Below are 22,069 nucleotides of genomic sequence, written 5' to 3' on the forward strand. Positions count from 1 at the left end.
AATCTGTGCGAAGACTTCTGGATGAAGTCTCCACTCTCCCGGGTGTAGGTCGTGTCTGCTGAGGAAGTCTGCTTCCCAGTTGTCCACTCCCGGAATGAACACTGCTGACAGTGCGCTTACATGATTCTCCGCCCAGCGGAGAATCCTGGTAGCTTCCGCCATTGCCGCTCTGCTCCTTGTGCCGCCTTGGCGGTTTACATGAGCCACTGCGGTGATGTTGTCTGACTGGATCAGAACTGGTTGGTCGCGAAGTAAGGCCTCCGCTTGACGTAGGGCGTTGTATATGGCCCTTAGTTCCAGGATGTTGATGTGCAGACAAGTCTCTTGACTTGACCAAAGACCCTGGAAATTTCTTCCCTGTGTGACTGCTCCCCAACCTCGGAGGCTTGCGTCCGTGGTCACCAGGATCCAATCCTGAATGCCGAATCTGCGGCCCTCGAGAAGGTGAGCACTCTGCAGCCACCACAGGAGCGACACCCTGGCCCTGGGGGACAGGGTGATCAACCGATGCATCTGCAGATGTGATCCGGACCACTTGTCCAACAGATCCCATTGGAAAGTCCTCGCATGGAACCTGCCAAAGGGAATGGCCTCGTATGAGGCCACCATCTTTCCCAGGACTCGAGTGCAATGATGCACGGACACCTGTCTTGATTTCAAAAGGTTCCTGACCAGAGTCATAAGTTCCTGGGCTTTTTCTATCGGAAGATAAACCCTTTTCTGGGGCGTGTCCAGAATCATGCCCAAGAAAGGCAGACGAGTCGTAGGAACCAACTGCGACTTTGGTATATTGAGAATCCAGCCGTGTTGTTGTAATACTTTCAGTGAAAGAGATACGCTGTTCAGCAACTGCTCTCTTGATCTCGCTTTTATGAGGAGATCGTCCAAGTACGGGATAATTGTGACACCCTGCTTGCGCAGGAGCACCATCATTTCCGCCATTACCTTGGTGAAAATCCTCGGAGCCGTTGAGAGACCAAACGGCAACGTCTGAAATTGGTAATGACAGTCCTGTACCGCAAATCTTAGGTACGCCTGATGAGGTGGATAAATGGGGACATGAAGGTACGCATCCTTTATGTCCAGTGACACCATAAAATCCCCCCCTTCCAGGCTGGCGATGACCGCTCTTAGCGATTCCATCTTGAACTTGAACCTCTTCAAATATAGGTTCAGAGATTTTAAATTCAATATGGGTCTGACCGAACCGTCCGGTTTTGGAACCACAAACATGGTCGAATAATAACCCCTTCCCTGTTGAAAGAGGGGAACCTCTACCACCACCTGCTGAAGATACAATTTTTGTATTGCATTTAACACTATCTCCCTCTCTAAGGGGGAAGATGGTAGGGCCGATTTGAAAACCGGCGAGGAGGCACCTCTTCGAATTCCAGCTTGTAACCCTGAGACACAATTTCTATTGCCCAGGGATCCACCTGGGAGTGAACCCACCTGTGGCTGAAATTCCGAAGACGCGCCCCCACTGGCCCCGACTCCGCCAGTGGAGCCCCAGCGTCATGCGGTGGATTTTGCAGAGGCCGGGGAGGACTTCTGTTCCTGGGAACTAGCTGTATTGTGCAGCTTCTTTCCTCTGCCCCTCCCTCTGGCAAGAAAGGACGCACCTCGGACTTTCTTGTTTCTTTGTGAACGAAAGGACTGCATTTGATAATACGGTGCTCTCTTAGGCTGTGAGGGAACATAAGGCAAAAAATGTGACTTTCCAGCCGTAGCTGTGGAGACCAGGTCCGAGAGACCTTCACCGAACAATTCCTCACCCCTGTAAGGTAAAACCTCCATATGTCGTTTTGAGTCGGCATCACCTGTCCATTGCCGAGTCCACAGGACCCTTCTGGCAGAAATCGAAATAGCGTTTATTCTAGAACCCAGCAGACTAATGTCTCTTTGAGCATCTCTCATATAAAGGACAGCGTCTTTAATATGCCCCAGGGTCAATAAAACAGTATCCCTATCTAGGGTATCAAACTCCTCTGATAAGGTATCAGTCCATGCCGCTACTGCACTACAGACCCAGGCCGACGCGATTGCCGGTCTGAGCAAGGTACCTGAATGTGTATAAATGGACTTCAGGGTACCCTCCTGTTTGCGATCAGCAGCATCCTTGAGGGTAGCCGTATCCTGGGACGGCAGGGCTACCTTTTTGAATAAGCGTGTTAAAGCTTTGTCCACCCTAGGGGAGGATTCCCATCGTAACCTGTCCGTTGGCGGGAAAGGATACGCCATAAGAATCCGTTTGGAAATCTGCAGTTTTTTATCTGGAGATTCCCAAGCTTTTTCACGTAACTCATTCAGTTCGTGTGAGGGCGAAAAAGTTACCTCAGGTTTCTTTCCCTTGTACATACTGTATAAACCCTTGTGTCAGGGACAGGGGTTTCCTCTGTGATGTGCAAAACCTCCTTAATTGCTATAATCATATATCGGAGTGATTTAGCCAACTTTGGCTGTAACTTTGCATCATCGTAATCGACACTGGAGTCAGAATCCATGTCGGTATCTGTGTCAACAATTTGGGATAGTGGGCGCTTATGAGACCCCGACGGTCCCTGCGACATAGGATCAGGCACGGGTTGAGACCCTGCCTGTCCCAATGCATCAGCCTTGTCTAATCTTTTATGCAAGGAATTTACATTATCATTTAAAACCTTCCACATATCCATCCAATCAGGTGTCGGCGCCGACGGCGGAGACACCACATTCATTTGCTCCCGCTCTTCTCCCACATAGCCTTCCACATCAGACATGTCGACACAAGCGTACCGACACACCACACACACAGGGAATGTCCTTTCTGAAGACAGTTCCCCCACGAGGCCCTTTGGAGAGACAGAGAGAGAGTATGCCAGCACACACCCCAGCGCTATATAACCCAGGAATAACACAGTAACTTAATGTTAACCCAGTAGCTGCTGTTTATATACTTTTTTGCGCCTAATTATGTGCCCCCCCTCTCTTTTCAAAATGGCGCTGGTGAGTGCTGAGGAAGAAGCCCCGCCCCCTCAGCGGCGGGCTTCTGTCCCGCTTAAATTTTATTTCTTTGGCGGGGGCTCCTACATATATACAGTGCCCAGCTGTATATATGTGTTAATTTGCCAGAATGAGGTAACAAATGCTGCCCATGGCGCCCCCCCCCCCTGCGCCCTGCACCCTAACAGTGACCGGAGTATGTGTAGGTGTGTGGAGCAATGGCGCACAGCTGCAGTGCTGTGCGTTACCTCCAGTGAAGATCACGAAGTCTTCTGCCGCCTGTGAAGTCTTCTTGCTTCTCATACTCACCCGGCTTCAGTCTTCCGGCTCTGCGAGGGGGACGGCGTCGCGGATCTGGGACGGACGGCGAGTGTGAGATCCTGCGTACCGATCCCTCTGGAGCTAATGGTGTCCAGTAGCCTAAGAAGCAGGACCTAGCTTCAGAGAGTAGGGCTGCTTCTCTCCCCTTAGTCCCACGATGCAGGGAGTCTGTTGCCAGCAGAGCTCCCTGAAAATAAAAAACCTAACAAAAAACTTTCTATCAGCAAACTCAGGAGAGCTCACTGAAAAGCACCCAGCTCCTCTGGGCACAGTATCAAACTGAGGTCTGGAGGAGGGGCAGAGAGGGAGGAGCCAGTGCACACCAGGAACTAAATTCTTTCTTAAAGTGCCCATGTCTCCTGCGGAGCCCGTCTCTCCCCATGGTCCTTACGGAGTCCCCAGCATCCTCTAGGACGTTAGAGAAAGAATGTTATCCTTATCAAGGGTATCCATGTCAGAAGCTAAATTATCAGCCCACTTAGCAATAGCACTACTCACCCACGCCGACGCCACAGCAGGCCTGAGGAGTGCACCAGTAGTAACGAAAATGGCCTTCAATGTCGTCTCCTGCTTGCGATCCGCCAGATCCTTGAGGGCAGCTGTGTCAGGAGACGGAAGCGCCACCTTTTTGGACAGTCGGATAGAGCCTTGTCCACATTTGGAGATGACTCCCATTTCTCCCTGTGGTCAGAGGGGAAAGGATATGCCATAAAAATTCTCTTGGGAATCTGCCACCTTTTGTCAGGCGACTCCCAAGCCTTCTCACAAAGAGCGTTCAGTTCATGAGAGGGGGGAAAAGTCAACTCAGGCTTTTTTCCCTTATACAAACAAACCCTCTTATCTTGGGAACGAAGCGGTCTGAGATATTTCTTTTTTATCTATCCAGTGTTGAAGCGCATTTTGTATATAATTTCTTGTATTGTATTATTGTTCATTTTCCGGTCGATAACTCCGGAGCATATACATATTTGCAGCATCTACACTTCCAGCGCAGGGGAATATTTCCCCCTTGTTTCCTCTTATCTGGAACCGCAGGCTCTTCAGAAATATGTAAAACATCTTTAATAGCCACAATCATGTACTGAATACTCTTAACCACTTTCGGATGTAAACTGGCCTCACTGAAGTCGACACTGGAATCAGAGTCTGTGTCGGTATCTGTATCCGCCATCTGGGTAAATGAACGTTTTTGTGACCCTGAGGGTGCCTGTACCTGAGACAAAGCGTCCTCCATGGATTTTCTCCATGTTTGTGTCTGAGAAACAGATTTATCTAGCCTCTTAGACAATAATGCCACATTTGCATTCAATGTACTCAACATATTCACCCAATCAGCAGTCGGCTGTGACAAGAGTCATTCCCAAATCCTTCTCCGCGCCCCCAGTAACTTCCTCCGGGAAGGAACACTCAGCCTCAGACATGTCGACACACAGTACCGACACACCCACACTCACACCGGCCAAAAAGGGGACAGACCCACAGGGAAGCCTGTAGAGAGAACACAGAGGGAGTATGCCAGCTCACACCCCGGCGCCCATATACTACTAAATAAATAATATATGATGGCTGCGCTGTAAATACATACACATATATAGCACCAAATTGCCTGTGACACCCCCCCCCCCCCCCCCCCTGTTTTGCTCCCTTGTACATGTAAGGAGAGTGGCGGTCTGGGCCAGCGTCTCTGCATGCACTGTGAAGAGATAAAATGGCGCTGGTAAGCTGTGCGGCTAAGCCCCGCCCCTTCCCGTCTCGCTGTAGTCCCGCTTAAATTTGAAATTTTTTTATACTGGCGGGGGTCTCGTACACAGTGCCCGGGCACCGAATATGTATTTTGCCAGTCAAAAGAACCTCAGCAACTTGCTGCCCAGGGCGCTTCCCCCGAGCGCCCTGCACCCGGTGAGTGCCGTTGGTGTGTGTGTGGGAGCATGGAGCGCAGCGCGACCGCTGCGCTGTACCTCCGTTACTGAAGTATTCTGCCTTCTGCATACTCACCAGGCTTCTTTCTTCTGGCTTCTGTGAGGGGGATGACGTCGCGGCTCCGGGAACAAGCAGCTAGGCGCACCAAGTGATCGAATCCTCTGGAGCTAATGGTGTCCAGTAGCCTAAGAAGCAGAGCCCTTAACTCAGAAGAAGTAGGTCTGACTTCTCCCCCCTCAGTCCCACGAAGCAGGGAGCCTGTAGCCAGCAGGTCTCCCTGAAAATAAAAAAGCCTAACAAAGTCTTTCCAGAGAAACTCAGTAGAGCTCCCCTAGTGTGTGTCCAGTCTCCCCTGGGCACAGAATCTAACTGAGGTCTGGAGGAGGGGCATAGAGGGAGGAGCCAGTTCACACCCAGTCAAAGTCTTTTAGTGTGCCCATGTCTCCTGCGGATCCCGTCTATACCCCATGGTCCTTTTGGAGTCCCCAGCATCCTCTAGGACGTAAGAGAAATATAATTGTCATTTGTTTGTACTGTACACATCTGTATATACATACATAAGACCTAATTCTGTAAGGTTTGCATTTGCAAATCTGCTCGCTGCGGCTTTGTAAATGCAATACTTAGCAATGCAAATGTGGCAGGAGGTGCACACCACCCCCTTCCTGCATTTGCGATCTGTAAGCTGCAGTCCGATCCCAGTCATCTGTGACTGCAGGCTGAGTAAACCTGAGTTTACTCAAACTTGCTGTCGAAGGGCGGCTGCAAGGCCATGGAAACAGTCTCGCAATGCAGTCCTTGACCTCACCACTCCCAAAAAAATGGGGTGACACGCCCACTCCCGCCGAACGCCTCTGCCTGACAATCAGGCAGAGGTGTTTGCAACTCTGCAATGCGAACGCAGTTACCCGATTGCGATCCAGGCTGAATCAGGCCCATAATGCTCTTTGTGATGGCACATAGGGGCACAGAGAGAAGTGTTAACACTGGACGTCTCTCACTCAACCACGGATGTGTTCTTCGAGCTTTGATAAATTTGTTGTTATTAAAACTGCTAGGTAGTGTTTCAGTGACTCTAATTCTCCTCCAGCGTTAGTCTGCTGCCTAGAAGGACCGTGTTACTTGCTTGCAGCTCATGTAATCATAACAAAGTGCTAATTAATAAAGTAATAATTAAGGGATGAGATGTGTTGAAATTAATTGTTGCCAATGTGGATGAAGCTAGATCTGGAAAGGGGGAATGAAGTTACATATTAAAACAGTAAATAAAAAAATTAAAAAGGTAAAGATTTTTCATTTAAATACAAAGTAATAAAACAAAAAAGTAAAAAAAAGTAGAAAAAGTTAAATATGGGGTTATTTAAGGACACTTTAAATGTAAACAATTAAAAGTAAAAAAAATGACAAGAAAAAAGCTATTATTAATCATTTACATAAATACTTAAATTACATTTTGGGTGCATACAAAAGGAAAAAGTTGATTTTCAGGTAATTTCAGGCTATTTTTTTCAATAACGTAATTATTGGCCAACTTAAGCTAATTGAAAACTTCCAATTGCTTGGGAAGAGGTACCAAAGGGTTTCTGAAGGAAGTCACAAAAGTTTTACCTTAATTCAGGGATTTTTCACAACTTTGTACCTGCTCTGAAGCTGTGAGATAAAAGGCAAGTAAAGCTTATTGTAATTACTGTGGCTGTATTTCTTAATGGAAAAACCCAATTAAATAGGAAAAAAAAATTACTGTATTTAATATTTACAAATATTCACTGACTTTGTAAGTAGGAATATTGGGGGTCATTTCGAGTTGATCGCAGCTGTGCTAAATTTCATGTTCCCTGACGTGCGGGGGGACGCCCAGCACAGGGCCAGCCCGCCCCGCATGTCAGTGCCGGCCCCCCGCAAAATACAAAAGCATCGCACAGCGGCGATGCTTTTGTATTTGAGGAGTTACTCCTGGCCAGCGCAGCTCCTGTGGCTGGCCGGGAGTTAGTCTTTGCTGCCGCTGGACGTCACGCAGCCGCCGCGCCCCCCCCCCCCCAACGGTCCTGCCTCGCCTGCGTTGGCCAGACCACGCCTCCTAAACGCCGCCGTTCAGCCCCCTCCCGCCCAGCGACCGCCTCTGTCTCAGAGGCGATCGCTAGGCAGCGACGACAGCCATGCGCCGGCGCACTGCGGCACCGGCGCTTGCGCATTTCCAACCCGATCGCTGCGCTGCGTCAAACTGCAGCGAGCGATCGGTTTGGAATAACCCCCATTATCTCATAGTCATAAGATATATAATTCACAGAGGGGCCCGTTTATCAATCAATATTTGCGGCTATTTGTTTCTGGGGTTAGCCACAAAAATTAAGTATCACCAGAATGTATGTAGGAGTGACCGCAGCAGGTATCGGAGATCCCTCCATTCCTACCAGCAGCCACATCCCCAATAGTTCTCTATGAGGGGTGAGATGCTGCCAGACGTATCAATATCTTCAGATAGCGGTAGTTCATTGTAGCCTATGAACTACAGAATGGGGCCGCAGTTCCAGCAGGGATCTCCAGTAACCCTCCGCTGGTAAAGGCCGGCACCACACATTGCGGGGTAGGGCCCCGTCCTTGCCTCTGCTGGGTGATACAGTCACCTGTTGTGATCGCATTCTGCAATACAAACTTGGGTGCTAATATCACAAACAGATCGCAACGCAAATGCGATCAGTGATAAATGGGCAGTATCCTGTGTCAGACGTAAACACTACATTGTGTTTACTTCGGCCACAAATTGCAGTACGGGTCTGGCCGTGTAGTCGCGCACTGCAACTAAAGTGGGCGAAAAACCACAAACTTAGCTGAACGAAGTGGGCTGACTTTTGGGTACAAATATCCTGATATACGTTGCACACTAATAATGATGATGACTGCATCTCACTGTTCTTACATCTTAAAAACACCCCCCTGCGTGCCAGCACAATAAAACTGAAGCAACTTTGGCCCTCATTCCGAGTTGTTCGCTCGCAAGCTGCTTTTAGCAGCTTTGCACACGCTAAGCCGCCGCCTACTGGGAGTGAATCTTAGCATAGTAAAATTGCGAACGAAAGATTCTCAAAATTGCGATTACACACCTCTTAGCAGTTTCTGAGTAGCTTCAAACTTACTCGGCATCTGCGATCAGTTCAGTGCTTGTCGTTAATGGTTTGACATCACAAACACACCCAGCGTTCGCCCAGACACTCCTCCGTTTCTTCAGCCACTCCCGCGTTTTTCCCAGAAACGGTAGCGTTTTTTCGCACACACCCATAAAACGGCCTGTTTCCGCCCAGAAACACCCACTTCCTGTCAATCACATTACGATCACCAGAACGAAGAAAAAAACGTGAGTAAAATTCCTAACTGCATAGCAAATTTACTTGGCGCAGTCGCACTGCGGACATTGTGCATGCGCATTCGCGAATAATCGCTCCGTTGCGAAAAAAAAATAACGAGCGAACAACTCGGAATGACCCCCTATATTTTAATAGTCACCTTGCAGTAAAAGTCACACTGCAGTATCCTCATTTTACACATAGAAAGAATGCTTCGCATAGAGGTGGTCATTCCGAGTTGATCGCTAGCAGAAAATGTTCGCTGCGCAGCAATGAAGCAAAAAACTGCACTTCTGCGCATGCGTATGTGGCGCAATGCACACGTGCAACGTACTTTCACAACGGCCGATGCAGTTTCAAACAAGGTCTAGCAAAGCTTTTCAGTCGCACTGCTGGCCGCAGAGTGATTGACAGGAAGAGGACGTTTCTGGGTGTTATCTGACCGTTTTCAGGAAGTGTTCGAAAAAAACGCAGGCGTGTCAGGAAAAACGCAGGTGTGGCTGGCCGAACTCAGGGCGTGTTCGTGGCGTCAAAACAGGAACTGAAAAGTCTGAAGTGATCGCAAGCACTGAGTAGGTCTGGAGCTACTCTGAAACCTCACTATTTATTTTTGAAGCCGCTCTGCGATCCTTTCGTTCGCACTTCTGATAAGCTAAAATACACTCCCAGTGGGAGGCGGCATAGCGTTTGCACGGCTGCTAAAGGACAGGGCAAGCTTGCACATACTGTATACTTTATTTTTCAGATGCTTGGGTGCTTATTATCTGCTCTATACAACCATTACCTGTAATGCGAATGCCTTGTGTACTGCGATTTTAGCATTTTTATCAGTGATAGTGAAGACACACCTCCAGTCACATTACAGCTGCATCTGAGACAGGTACATGAAGGAGGCGGAGCCACAGCTATAGACTTGCCAGTGCGAGCAGCTTTGACTAGGTCGCAATAATGCTACTTTTTTAGGATATCATTTGCGATTCCGTTTGCACCCAAATCTGAATAAGGTCCCTAGTCTCCCTGTTTGTGCCTCAATTTACAGGTAATTAAGGAGGGACAGTCTGCTATAGGATATAACAAAGCTGTAACAGACAGTCTGAGACTCAAGGAAAGGAGCAAGGAACAGTTTCATTCAGTTCTTGGCTATTGGATCCCTGCATTATAGATGGATGAAGGAGATATCACATAACATACAAATCATGGTATTAACTGGGATATTTCCAGAGGATGCACGGCCTACAGTAGGTGTGTTGTCTGGAGGACTAGGATCAAGTACTAGAGGGAATTTCAGGTATTATTTAGTCTAGGTAATTGTGTTAAAATTACTATGGTTAGAAACAAAAAATAGTGTTATTCAATTTGACGCGACTGTGTGAGTAATACGACTATGGGGGTAATTCAGAGTTGATCGCAGCATCAAATTTGTTAGCAGTTGGGTAAAACCATGTGCACTGCAGGTGTGGCAGATATAACATGTGCAGAGAGAGTTAGATTTGGGTGGGTTATTTTGTTGCTGTGCAGGGTAAATACTGGCTGCTTTATTTTTACACTGCAATTTAGATTTCATGTCTGTTCTCACTGATTACTGCCAGACCTGGTGTAGCCAGCAAATTAGTCCGTTAGTTTTGTTAGATATTACAGAAGCGATTTCTGGCCATTGCTGCACCGTTAGCGAAATTAGTGAGAGAAGCAAGGATTGGCAAATGCATATGGCAGCATTACATTCTACCAAACCAACCTACCTACAGATGAGAACCGCTCCACGGCATATGATAACAAATCTAATGGTTTTGTAAAAAGAAAAGGTACAAATATAAACAAATGGAACAAGACAGTAGATAGATATTGTGCACAAATATCTCATAATCTAATAGCAGCAAGGACATGTACTATACAAGGGTGAAGTCTAACCAAGAGTGTAATCAGGGTAGTAGGAATACTCTGCAAAGAAAATCTGAGGCATAAATGGCAGTTCTGTGGGTGCGTGAGCGCCCCCAGTATTTCTGCTGGTGTTACTAGATAATACAGTTATGTAAAAAAAGAAATACGCTACCCAATGACAAATCACTTAGGTGCCTAGAACAAGGGAAGCGGTCCCCGTTTCCCTGCTCATTTGTCAGTGTAAGGCTAGGGACACATTAGATGCTTTATAATCCAACGTGGATTGGAACAATATATCGGCAACATCGTCTAGTATGTAACCTCCGATCATCCCATCGGGCATGCTGCAGGACGGATGCACGCTATCGCTGCCAGGATCTTGGTTGGTACTTTATAACTCTCCAGGGCTTAGTCTATATACCCCTCTAAGTCCTTCTCCCCTTCTGCTTCTACTTACAGTATTTTCCAGTAGCTCTGGTCATTTAACATTATCTGGGAAATTGAGAACACTTCTTATTCATACAAAAAAAAGCCCACTAGCCGGCATCTGGTGGCCAAGGTACAAGGGCAGAATTGCAGAAGGCTCTGTTTCCATCTTCTCATATTGTGAATGACTATTACATGACTGATAGCTAATCAGCTTCCCAATTCCAAATCCAATTGGCAACCCAAACCAGGCAACATGAATAATGTGTAATGTTGATAACATGCCTTGAGTGAATATGAGACAAAGAAGAAAGTATCTTTTAAGTACTTATTTGATGGCAGGAGGGCGGCCAAGCCAGCATAACCCTTTGCACCTGCACTGGGTAAGGGGGTATTGAGGGTAAAACTAGAGCAATTATTTCTAATGTATGGATCATCAGATCAGGTCTACAGTCATTAGGTCTACCACTAATGGACAACTTGCATTAGGTCGAAAGGGTCAAAAGGTCAACACATGAAAAGGTCGACATTAAAAAAGGTAGTCATTAGGAAAGGTCAACAGGGTAAATGCTGACACATGAAAAGGTCGACATGGTAAAAGGTTGACATTCGGTGTATTTTCTCAGCAAAAGCATGTGGAACCCCAATTAGTGTACTGCATCCCCTCGCTTGGCTCGCCATGCTTCAGGCAAGGTTACTACTCCCAATCGTAGACCACGTGGATGATAAAGTATGAATAAGTTAATTCAAATGCTAAAAACGTAAAAAAAAGTTGTGTCGACCATATGTGTGTCTACCATTTGCACCTATCGACCTGTTGTATCTGTCGACCATAAGCACTACCTTTTACATGTCGACCATTAGTGGTCGACCTAATGACTGGACATGGGGCCTAATTCAGCATGGATCGTAGATGTGCAAAAAATCTCACATCTACAATCTGTTACACTAAAATGCGAGGGGACGTCCAGCACAGGGAAAGTCCGCACAGCATGCCGTATCCAACATGCGCGGTCTCCCCCCTCCCGCACATATGCGGAAGTCACAGAACGGCGATGCTTTTGCATGTTTAGGGTAGCCACTGCCTACGCAATCTAGGTGCAAAGGTAGATGGCTACCCGCCATGTTTCAGGTTGTAGCAGCTACATGTAACGTCACCGCAAACGCGTTCCGAACAGACCTGCGGACCGCATCCCCCCCAATGCCACCACGATGCCCCTTAAACACCGCTACAATGCCCTCCCGCCCCGCAAACGCCTCTGCCTGTCAATCAGGCAGAGACATTCGCAGACGTGAGATGCAGTCACATCTCACAGTGTGCACATGCGCAGAGGGACTTATGCGCGTGCGCACACTTCACAGGGCATCAGCATGCGTACGCATGCTGAATTAGGCCCATGGACCATTAATATGATTAACAGCTATGCAGCAATGTTACACATAAGAGGATTTTAATTACCTACCGGTAAATCCTTTTCTCGTAGTCCATAAGGCATACCGGGGACAACTTAGTACGATGGGGTATAGATAGGGTCCAAAGGAGCCGGTGCACTTAAAATTTCTTCAACAGGGTGTGCTGGCTCCTCCCCTCTATGCCCTTCCTCACAGCTCAGTCTAGGAAAACTGTGCCCGAAGGAGATGGACATACCTGAGAGGAGTAAACATGACAATACAACTAGTAGTGAGATTAACGAACCAGCACACATCAAAACCAAACATACTAGCAATAGCTAGTGAACCATAGAACAGCAACAGCTGTGTAACCAACATCACAGAAGAACAAAACTTGCAGGAGGTCGAAACACAGAGGCGGTCGCCCAGTATCCCTTATGGAATACGAGAAAAGGATTTACCAGTAGGTAATTAAATTCCTCTTTTCTCTATCATCCCCAAGGGATACTGGGGACAACTTTGGGCCTAATTCAGAGTTGATCGCAGCAGCAAATTTGTTAGCAGTTGGGTAAAACCATGTGCACTGCAGGGGGGGCAGATATAACATGTGCAGAGAGAGTTAGATTTGGGTGGGGTGCGTTCAAACTGAAATCTAAAGTGCAGTGTACAAATAAAGCAGCCAGTATTTACCCTGCACAGAAATAAAATAACCCACCCAAATCTAATTCTCTCTGCAAATGTTATATCTGCCAGACCTGCAGTGCACATGGGGGGTCATTCCGAGTTGATTGCTAGTGAAAAATGTTCGCAGCGCAGCGATTAAGTGAAAAAGCGGCACTTCTGCGCATGCGGCGCAGTGCGTACGCGCAACGTACTTTCACAATGGCCGAAGTATTTTTACACAAGGTCTAGCGACGCTTTTCAGTCGCAATGGCAGCCGCAGAGTGATTGACAGGAAAGGGGCGTTTCTGGGTGTCAACTGACCGTTTTCAGGGAGTGTTCGAAAAAACGCAGGCGTGCCAGGAAAAATGCAGGCGTGCCAGGAAAAACGCAGGCGTGGCTTGGCGAACGCAGGGAGTGTTTGTGACGTCAAATCTGGAACTGAATAGTCTGAAGTGATCGCAAGCTAGGAGTAGGGCTGGAGCTTCTCTGAAACTGCACAATTTTTTTCTGTAGCCGTTCTGCGATCCTTTCGTTCGCACTTCTGCTAAGCTAAAATACACTCCCAGAGGGCGGCGGCATAGCGTTTGCACTGCTGCTAAAAACTGCTAGAGAGCGATCAACTCGGAATGACCACCATGGTTTGTCCAACAGTTAACAAATTTGCTGCTGCGATCGACTCTGAATTACCCCCTTAGGGGGTCATTCTGACCCGTTCGCATGCAGCGGTTGTTCACTGCGGTGCGAACGGGTCAGAACTGTGCATGCGCGGCGCGTGCATTGCGCACGCGCGCCGTTGCCCCACGACAGACGTCGCCAGGCAAAGGAGCGCCTAGCGTGAAGAAAAGACGCAGCGCTGGACGGAAAGAAGATTGATAGCGGAGAGGTGGTCCGGGGCGGATACTCACCGTTGGAGGCCGTTTTCGGGGAGTGGTAAGAAGAACGCAGGCGTGTCCAGGCGAACGGAGGGCGGATGTCTGACGTCAGGACCGGGACCTACATCGCTGGATCCGTCGCACTGGGTAAGTAGCTGCAGGGCTGGTCTTGTTTTGCAGGAACATTTTTAAGCATAGCAGGGCTGCACAAGCGATCGCAGTCCTGCTATGCTAAAATACACTCCCCCATAGGCGGGGATTAGTTGATTGCAGCAGCAGCAAAAAGTTGCTGGCTGCGATCAACTCGGAATGACCCCCTTAGTACGATGGGGATGTCCCAAAGCTCCCAGAACGGGTGGAAACATCCTGAGACGCCTGCAGCACCATATGTCCAAAGTGGACATCCTCTGTAGCCAGGGTATCAAACCTGTAAAAACATGACAAACATGTTTGTCCCTGACCACGTAGCGGCCCGGCACAATTGCAGGGCCGAAACGCCCCGGGCAGGCCCCCAGGAGGAACCCACAGACCTGGTGGAGTGGGCCCTGATAGACCGAGGAATAGGCAAGGCCGCCGAAGCGTAGGCCTGTTGAACAGTATGCCTAATCTAACGGGCAATGGACTGCTTTAAAGCAGGACGACCCTTTTTGAGAGCACCATACAGCAGAAAGAGGGAATCCGATTTTCAGACAGCGGCAGTCCTCTTGACGTAAATCCTCAGGGCTCACACCACATCCAATGATTCCAGAAATGAGGAAGTGGCCGAAGCCGCTGGAACCACAATAGGTTGACTTAGGTGGAAAGCAGAAACCACCTTAGGCAGGAACTATAGTCGAGTCCTGAGTTACGCTCTGTCCTCATGAAAGACCTGGTAGGGACTTCTACAGGACAAAGCGCCAAGTTCTGAAACACGTCTAGCAGAAGCCAAAGCTAAGAGCATAACCGTCTTTCACGTAAGGTTCTTCCACCGACATCAAAGGATCAAACCAAGAGGACTGTAGGAAAGATAAACGTTTAGATCCCAAGGTGCCGTAGGCGGCACAAAAAGAGGCTGGATGTGAAGAACACCCTGCTGGAATGCCTGGACTTCAGGCAAAGCAGCCAATTTCTTCTGAAAGAAAATGGACAAGGCTGAGATCTGAACTTTTATAGAGCCCAACCTAAGGCCCATATCCACACCAGCCTGTAAGAAACGCAAAAAGCACCCCAGGTTGAAATCCGCAGGTGGACATTTCTGGCCCTCACACCAGGAGACGTATCGTTTCCAGATATGGTGGTAATGCTTTGACGTGACAGCATTCCTGGCTTGAAGCATGGTGGTAATAACCTTACTCGGAATACCTTTTTCAGCTAGAAGGTTCCGCTCAACCACCATGACGGTAAACAAAGCCGCTGTAAGTCCGGGTAGACGAACGGCCCTTGCTGAAGAAGATCCTCCCTTAGTGGTAGGGGCCAGGGGTCTACTATGGCCACGGCCAGAAGAACCGAGTACCAAACCCTCCGAGGCCAGTCGGAGGCCATGAGAATTGCCTGAAATCCCTCTCTTCTGATTCTTTTTAGAACCCCAGGGAGCAACAGAATCGGAGGAAACAGGTACACCAGCTGGTAATCCCACGGCGGCGTCAGCGCATCCACTGCCGCCGCCAGAGGGTCCCTCGTCCTGGAACAATAGCACTGGAGCTTGTTGTTGAGCCGAGAGGCCATCAGATCGATCTGCGGACAGCCCCACAGATCAGTTATCAGTCGAAACACCTGAGGGTGGAGACCCCACTCTCCTGGGTGTAGGTTGTGACAACTTAGGAAGTCTGTCTCCCAGTTGTCTACTCATGGAATGAATATGTCCGACACTGCCCTTGCATCCAGAGTAGAAACTTGGATACCTCCCGCATGCAGACCCTGCTCTTCGTCCCACCTTGCCGATTGACATAAGCCACTGCCATGGCATTGCCTGATTGAACTTGAATGGCATGACCTTGGAGCAGATGGGAAGCCTGTAGCAGAGCATTGTACATAGCTCTGAGTTCCAGCATGTTTACAGGAAGGAAGGCTTCTAGGCTTGACCACCTGTCCTGAAACTGTGTCCCTTGGGTCACAGCTCTCCAGCCCCGAAGGCTCGTGTCCATGGTCAGGAGAATTCAATCCTGGATCCCGAATCTCCGCCCCTCCAAGAGGCTGGAGGGCTGCAACCACCACAGGAGAGAAATCCTGGTCTGCGGTGAGAGACCTGGTGCATCTGCAGATGCGTACCCGACCACTGCTTCAGGAGATCCAGTTGGAAGGTCCTCGCATGGAATCTGACGAATTGAAAGGCCTCGAAGGAGGTCACCATCTTTCCCAGCAAACGGGTGCAAAGATGTACAGAGACCCGGTTCGGCTGCAGAACCACTCGAACCAACTCTTGAAGTGCCTTTGCCTTGTCCACGGGAAGGAAGACCTTCTGAGCCACAGTGTCCAGGATCATTCCTAGGAACTTGAGATGCTGGGTCGGCACGAGGTGGGATTTTTGAAAGATCAGACTCCAACTGTGATGTGACAACAGGGATGTCGTGCGGCAAATGCTGTCCAGCAGTAGTTCCTGTGATCTTGCTTTTATCAGCAGGTCGTCCAGATAGGGAACAATGTTCACGCCCTGAATCCTGAGTTGGAACATCATTTCTGCCATTACTTTGGTGAAGACCCTTGGGGCCGTGGATAGGTTGAAGGGTAACGTCTAGAACTGGAAGTGTTCCTTCACAGGGTAAACCTGAGGTAGACTTGATGAGGCGGCCATATAGGAAAATGGAGGTAAGCGTCCTTTATGTCTAGAGAGACTAAGAACTCCCCCTCCTCCAGACCTGAGATCAGTGCTCTCAGAGACTCCATTTTGAACTGGAAAACCCGCCGATATGGGTTTAACGATTTGAGGTGCAAAATGGGCTTCATTGAACAGTCTGGTTTTGGTACCACAAAAAGGCTGGAATAGTATCCCTCGCCTTGTTGTTGAAGTGGCACAGGAACAATGACCTGAGTCTGAGCTAACTTTTGAATGGCCTTCCGTAGCGTGAGGCACATGGTTTCTGAAGCTGGTAAACCTGACTTGAAAAACCTGTGGGGCGGAGAACTTTCGAACTCCAGTTTGTAGCCCTGGGAGATCAGATCTTTTACCCAGGCATCCTGGCAGGAGCTGTTCCAAATGGAGCTGAAGAATCTCAGACGAGCTCCCACCCTGAGATCCCCCTGGAGCGGAGGTACACCGTCATGCGGAGGGTATTGAGGAGACAGAGCTGACACTCTGGTCCAGAGACCCAGTGGTGGCAGGTTTACGTGACTTACCTCTGTAGCCTCGTGCCACATTTGAGGCACCTCTGTCCTTATTCTTAAAGCGCGCTGTCCGAAAGGACTATAGTGAAGGCCCAGTGTAAGAACGTCTAGCCAGTGGAGCAACAGAGGGGAGGTACGTGGACTTTCCAGCAGTAGCCTTTGAAATCCAAGTGTCTAACTCACCTCCAAACAGCCAATCTCTTGTGAAGGGTAAGGCTTCCACACTCCGTTTTGACACAGCGTCCGCCACCACTGACGTAACCACAACACTCTGCATGCAGAAAACACCATGGCAGAGGTACAGGCATTTATAATGCCAATTTCTTTGATGGTATCACAGAGGAAGCGGGCAGATTCTTGTATGTGCTGAATCAGCATCACCATAACAGCCAGGGACTTATCCCCAGTGAGGCCCTCCTGAAGGTTTCCAATCCAAGTGTGTATACACATCAATTTATTTCTATGTTGGGTTAGCAGGCTTTCTTGGACAGTATTGGTACTGAGGAATTTATTATAGGCACATTTCCAAGACCCTTTTAACCACTGTAGGGAAAGGAAGGTCTGAAAAGAACATATAACTCCTTAATGGAGATTGTCCTGTAGAGAAACATCTGTATTTAACACATCTCTTATAGGTAAAATAACTTACTCTACTCTCTGAGGTAGAGTACTATCTCGTCTGTTAAAGAGGTACTAATTTCTCCCCCCTTCAATCTCTGGCATTTCCTCATCAAATATATAGCGGAGGACAGGGAATAACACGCGTCTCTGCGTGTAATGGGCCCTACACACTGGAAGTTAACACTGAAAGATATGAACGTTCTCGTTCATTATTGTGTGGAAGCACCAACGATGAACACTGCGCGGCCCCGCACTCGTTTATCATTGGTGCCACGTCGCTTATGCATGCAGACCAATATGGACAATCTTGTCCATATTAGCATGCAAAAAGAAAAAAAGAATGACTAATTGCGCTATATCAGGTGCGTATATGAAATGAAAACACTTCTGCAATCTATAACCTTCTGGTTTTTTAATTCAAAAAATCATTTGTATAAAAACATAATACATATGCATATTTTAATATGATCTCACCTAATTCCTAAAAGAACCTCTAACGATAATGCTATGATAAAACATCCAGTGCAAAGAGCGTAATTGGAAACAGTCTCGTATATTATATTACTGTGAATAAATGTAATCTTCCCACAAGGGTATGTGATGTTATTCCAGCATATAAAACTCAGTCTTTTTGAAGAGAAACATAATTGCTTTTAAATGTTATCCCACAGTCTATATACTGCTTAAATAGCAGATGTATGCAGCTTACCGCCACAGCCGTGTGTAGGGATATTTGGGGAGTTGCTTGCTGTGCACAGCGGCTTGTGATGTTCTCCTCTCACCCGTTAGCGGTAGCTGCGGTGTTGGCGATCCTCACCCCTCAGAATGCTGGGAGCCAAGGATGAGCGACGAGACTCCACGCACCTACTCTTCCGGCTAAGCCACCACAAAAAGGGACGCAGCTAGCCAGGTGAGACTGGGAGTCCGACGTGCACACGTCCACATACTGTACAAGCGGCCACAGCATTCTGAGGGGTGAGGATCGCCAACACCGCAGCTACCGCTAACGGGTGAGAGGAGAACATCACAGGCCGCTGTGCACAGCGAGCAACTCCCCAAATATCCCTACACACGGCTGCGGCGGTAAGCTGCATACATCTGCTATTTAAGCAGTATATAGACTGTGGGATAACATTTAAAAGCAATTGTGTTTCTCTTCAAAAAGACTGAGTTTTATATGCTGGAATAACATCACATACCCTTGTGGGAAGATTACATTTATTCACAGTAATATAATATACGAGACTGTTTCCAATTACACTGGATGTTTTATCATAGCATTATCGTTAGAGGTTCTTTTAGGAATTAGGTGAGATCATATTAAAATGTGCATATGTATTATGTTTTTATACAAATGATTTTTTGAATTAAAAAACCAGAAGGTTATAGATTGCAGAAGTGTTTTCATTTCATATACGCACCTGATATTATAGTGCAATTAGTCATTCTTTTTTTCTTTTTGTATTGTGGTTGGGAGCAAGAGAGCAATTAGGTTCTCAGCTTCGTAATCAACGTAGCTGTGTGAACACAGGCACAGCTGGACTAAGGTTGCAGCTTAATTTGTGATAAACACTGAGGTTTTTTAATATAAATTGAATAGCGCCTGGAATAGTGTGATTTTTCATTTTCCATATTAGCATGCACTGCTATGGAGCCGAGTGACAGGGGGAGTGAAGAAACTTCACTTCCCCCATCACTTCACCCCCGCCGGCCGTATCGGATGTCAGGCAGGGGGCGACACCGGCCTCCTGGAGGTGCCGAGTCAGATCCAACTGACAGGAAAACGGTCCTGAGGGTCCCCCATCCCCCAGCGTCCCTCAGTGCAAGTAGGCTGTTGCCCAAACAGCCTACCTGAAAATAACAAAATAAACTGAAGAAAAACTCTCTGGAGCGCCATAGTGTGCATCCTCTCCTGAGAGCACATTTTTCTAAACTGAGCTGTGAGAGAGGGCATAGAGGGGAGGAGCCAGCACATCCTATTGAAGAAATTTAAAGTGCACCAGCTCCTTTGGACCCCATCCTACTAAGGTGGTCATTCCGAGTTATTCGCTCGCTAGCAATTTTTAGCAGCCTTGCAAACGCTATGCCGCCTCCCACTGGGAGTGTATTTTAGCTTAGCAGAAGTGCGAACGAAAGGATCGCAGAGCGGCTACAAAATAATTTTGTGCAGTTTCAGAGTAGCTTCAGACCTACTCAGCGCTTGCGATGACTTCAGACTATTCAGTTCCTGTTTTGACGTCACGAACACGCCCTGCGTTCGCCCAGCCACGCCTGCATTTTTCCTGGCATGCCTGCGCTTTTCGAAAACTCCCTGAAAACGGTCAGTTGACACCCAGAAATGCCCTCTTCCTGTCAATCACTCTGCGGCCTGCAGTGCGACTGAAAAGCTTTGCTAGACCTTGTGTGAAACTACATCGTTCAGGATGTAATAGTACGACGCGCGTGCGCATTGTACCGCATACGCATGCGCAGAAGTGCCGATTTTTTGCCTGATCGCTGCGCAGCGATTGAAATCTGCTAGCGATCAACTCGGAATGACCCCCTAAGTTGTCCCCAGTATCCCTTATGGATGACAGAGAAAATAGGATTTTGATAACCTACCGGTAAATCCTTTTCTCCTAGTCCGTAGAGGATGCTGGGGACGACATCAAGACCATGGGGTATAGACAGGATCCGCAGGAGACATGGGCACTCTAAAGACTTTTCATTGGGTGTGAACTGGCTCCTCCCTCTATGCCCCTCCTCCAGACCTCAGTTGTAGGAACTGTGCCCAGGGAGACTGACATTTCGAGGAAAGGAATTACTTATCTAGTGGTGAGATATCTACCAACTCACACCCTCAACAATGCCGCACACATGGCATTCAACATAAAACACGCCAACAGGCATGAACCAATTGCAGCAACATGCTGAAACCAAGATAACACAACTTGTGTAACTCTAATAACTAAACTGCAGGTAAAGTACGCACTGGGACGGGCGCCCAGCATCCTCTACGGACTAGGAGAAAAGGATTTAACGGTAGGTTATCAAAATCCTATTTTCTCATATGTCCTAGAGGATGCTGGGGACGACATCAAGACCACGGGGTCTATACCAAAGCTCCAGTACGGGCTGGAGAGTGCGGATGACCCTGCAGCACCGATTGACCAAACTTTAGGTCCTAATCGGCCAAGGTGTCAAACTTGTAGAATTTAGCAAATGTGTTTGACCCTGACCAAGTAGCTGCTCGGCAAAGTTGTAATGCCGGGACCCCCCCCGGGTAGCCGCCAGGATGAGCCCACCTTCCTAGTGGAGTGGGCCTTTACCGGCGTCGGTAACGGCAATCCAGCCGTAGTATGAGCTTGCTGAATCGTATTTCTAATCCAACGTGCAATAGTCTGCTTGGAAGCAGGACAGCCAATCTTGTTGTGATCATACAGCACAAACAGAGCCTCTGTTTTCCGTATACAAGCTGTTCTAGCAACATAGATTTTCAAAGCTCTAACCACATCTAGAGACTTTGAATCAGTGAATGTGTCAGTAACTACTGGCACCACAATAGGTTGGTTTATGTGAAAAGCAGAAACCACCTTAGGAAGAAAATGTTGTCGAGATCGCAACTCTGCCCTGTATTCATGGAAAATCAGGTAAGGGCTCTTGTGAGACAAGGACCCCAATTCAGACACCCGCCTTGCGGATGCCAATGCCAAAAGCATCACCACTTTCCAAGTGAGAAACTTCAACTCTATCTTTTGTAGAGGCTCAAACCAATCCGATTGAAGGAACTGCAATACCACGTTAAGGTCCCATGGTGCCACTGGAGGCACGAATGGAGGCTGGATGTGCAGAAACCCTTTCACGAAGGTCTGAACCTCTGGAAGAGAGGCCAATTGTATCTGGAGAACACTGAAAAGGCCGAAACCTGGACCTTGATTGATCCCAATCGTAGGCCCGCCTCCACACCATCCTGCAAAAAATGGAGAAAACGTCCTAAGTGAAACTCTTCCGAAGGAGCCGTCTTGGATTCACACCAAGACACATATTTTCTCCAAATTTGGTGGTAATGTTTTGACGTTACTCCCTTTCTGGCCTGAATAAGGGTGGGGATGACCTCCTTAGGAATACCCTTCCTGGCTAGGATACGGAGCTCAACAGCCATGCCGTCAAACGTAGCCGCAGTAAGTCTTGGTACACATACGGCCCCTGTTGCAGCAGGTCCTCCCGAGGAGGAAGAGGCCGAGGATCTCCTATGCGTAACTGCTGAAGATCTGGGTACCAAGCCCTTCTTCGCCAGTCTGGGGCAATGAAGATTGCTTGAACCTTTGTCTTTCTTATGATCCTGAGTACTTTTGGGATCAGCGGAAGTGGAGG

The 22,069-nt window shown here is 48.1% G+C and overlaps 1 protein-coding gene across 2 annotated transcripts in view; it reads right to left on the reverse strand.

The window, feature by feature from the left end:
* DOCK11 (dedicator of cytokinesis 11) overlaps positions 1-22,069 on the reverse strand; it is a 981,167-nt gene that overhangs the window by 528,185 nt on the left and 430,913 nt on the right. The window contains exon 31 of one of the 2 annotated variants that reach the window (XM_063937504.1): positions 10,304-10,342. The exons of the other annotated variant lie outside the window; for it this stretch is intronic. Coding sequence (XP_063793574.1) covers positions 10,304-10,342 — 39 coding nt within the window. The remainder of the gene's footprint in view (positions 1-10,303; positions 10,343-22,069) is intronic. 2 annotated transcript variants of the gene reach the window in all.

Source organism: Pseudophryne corroboree, chromosome 8, assembly GCF_028390025.1.
Source record: "Pseudophryne corroboree isolate aPseCor3 chromosome 8, aPseCor3.hap2, whole genome shotgun sequence".
In the NCBI taxonomy this organism is placed as follows: Eukaryota; Metazoa; Chordata; class Amphibia; order Anura; family Myobatrachidae; genus Pseudophryne; species Pseudophryne corroboree.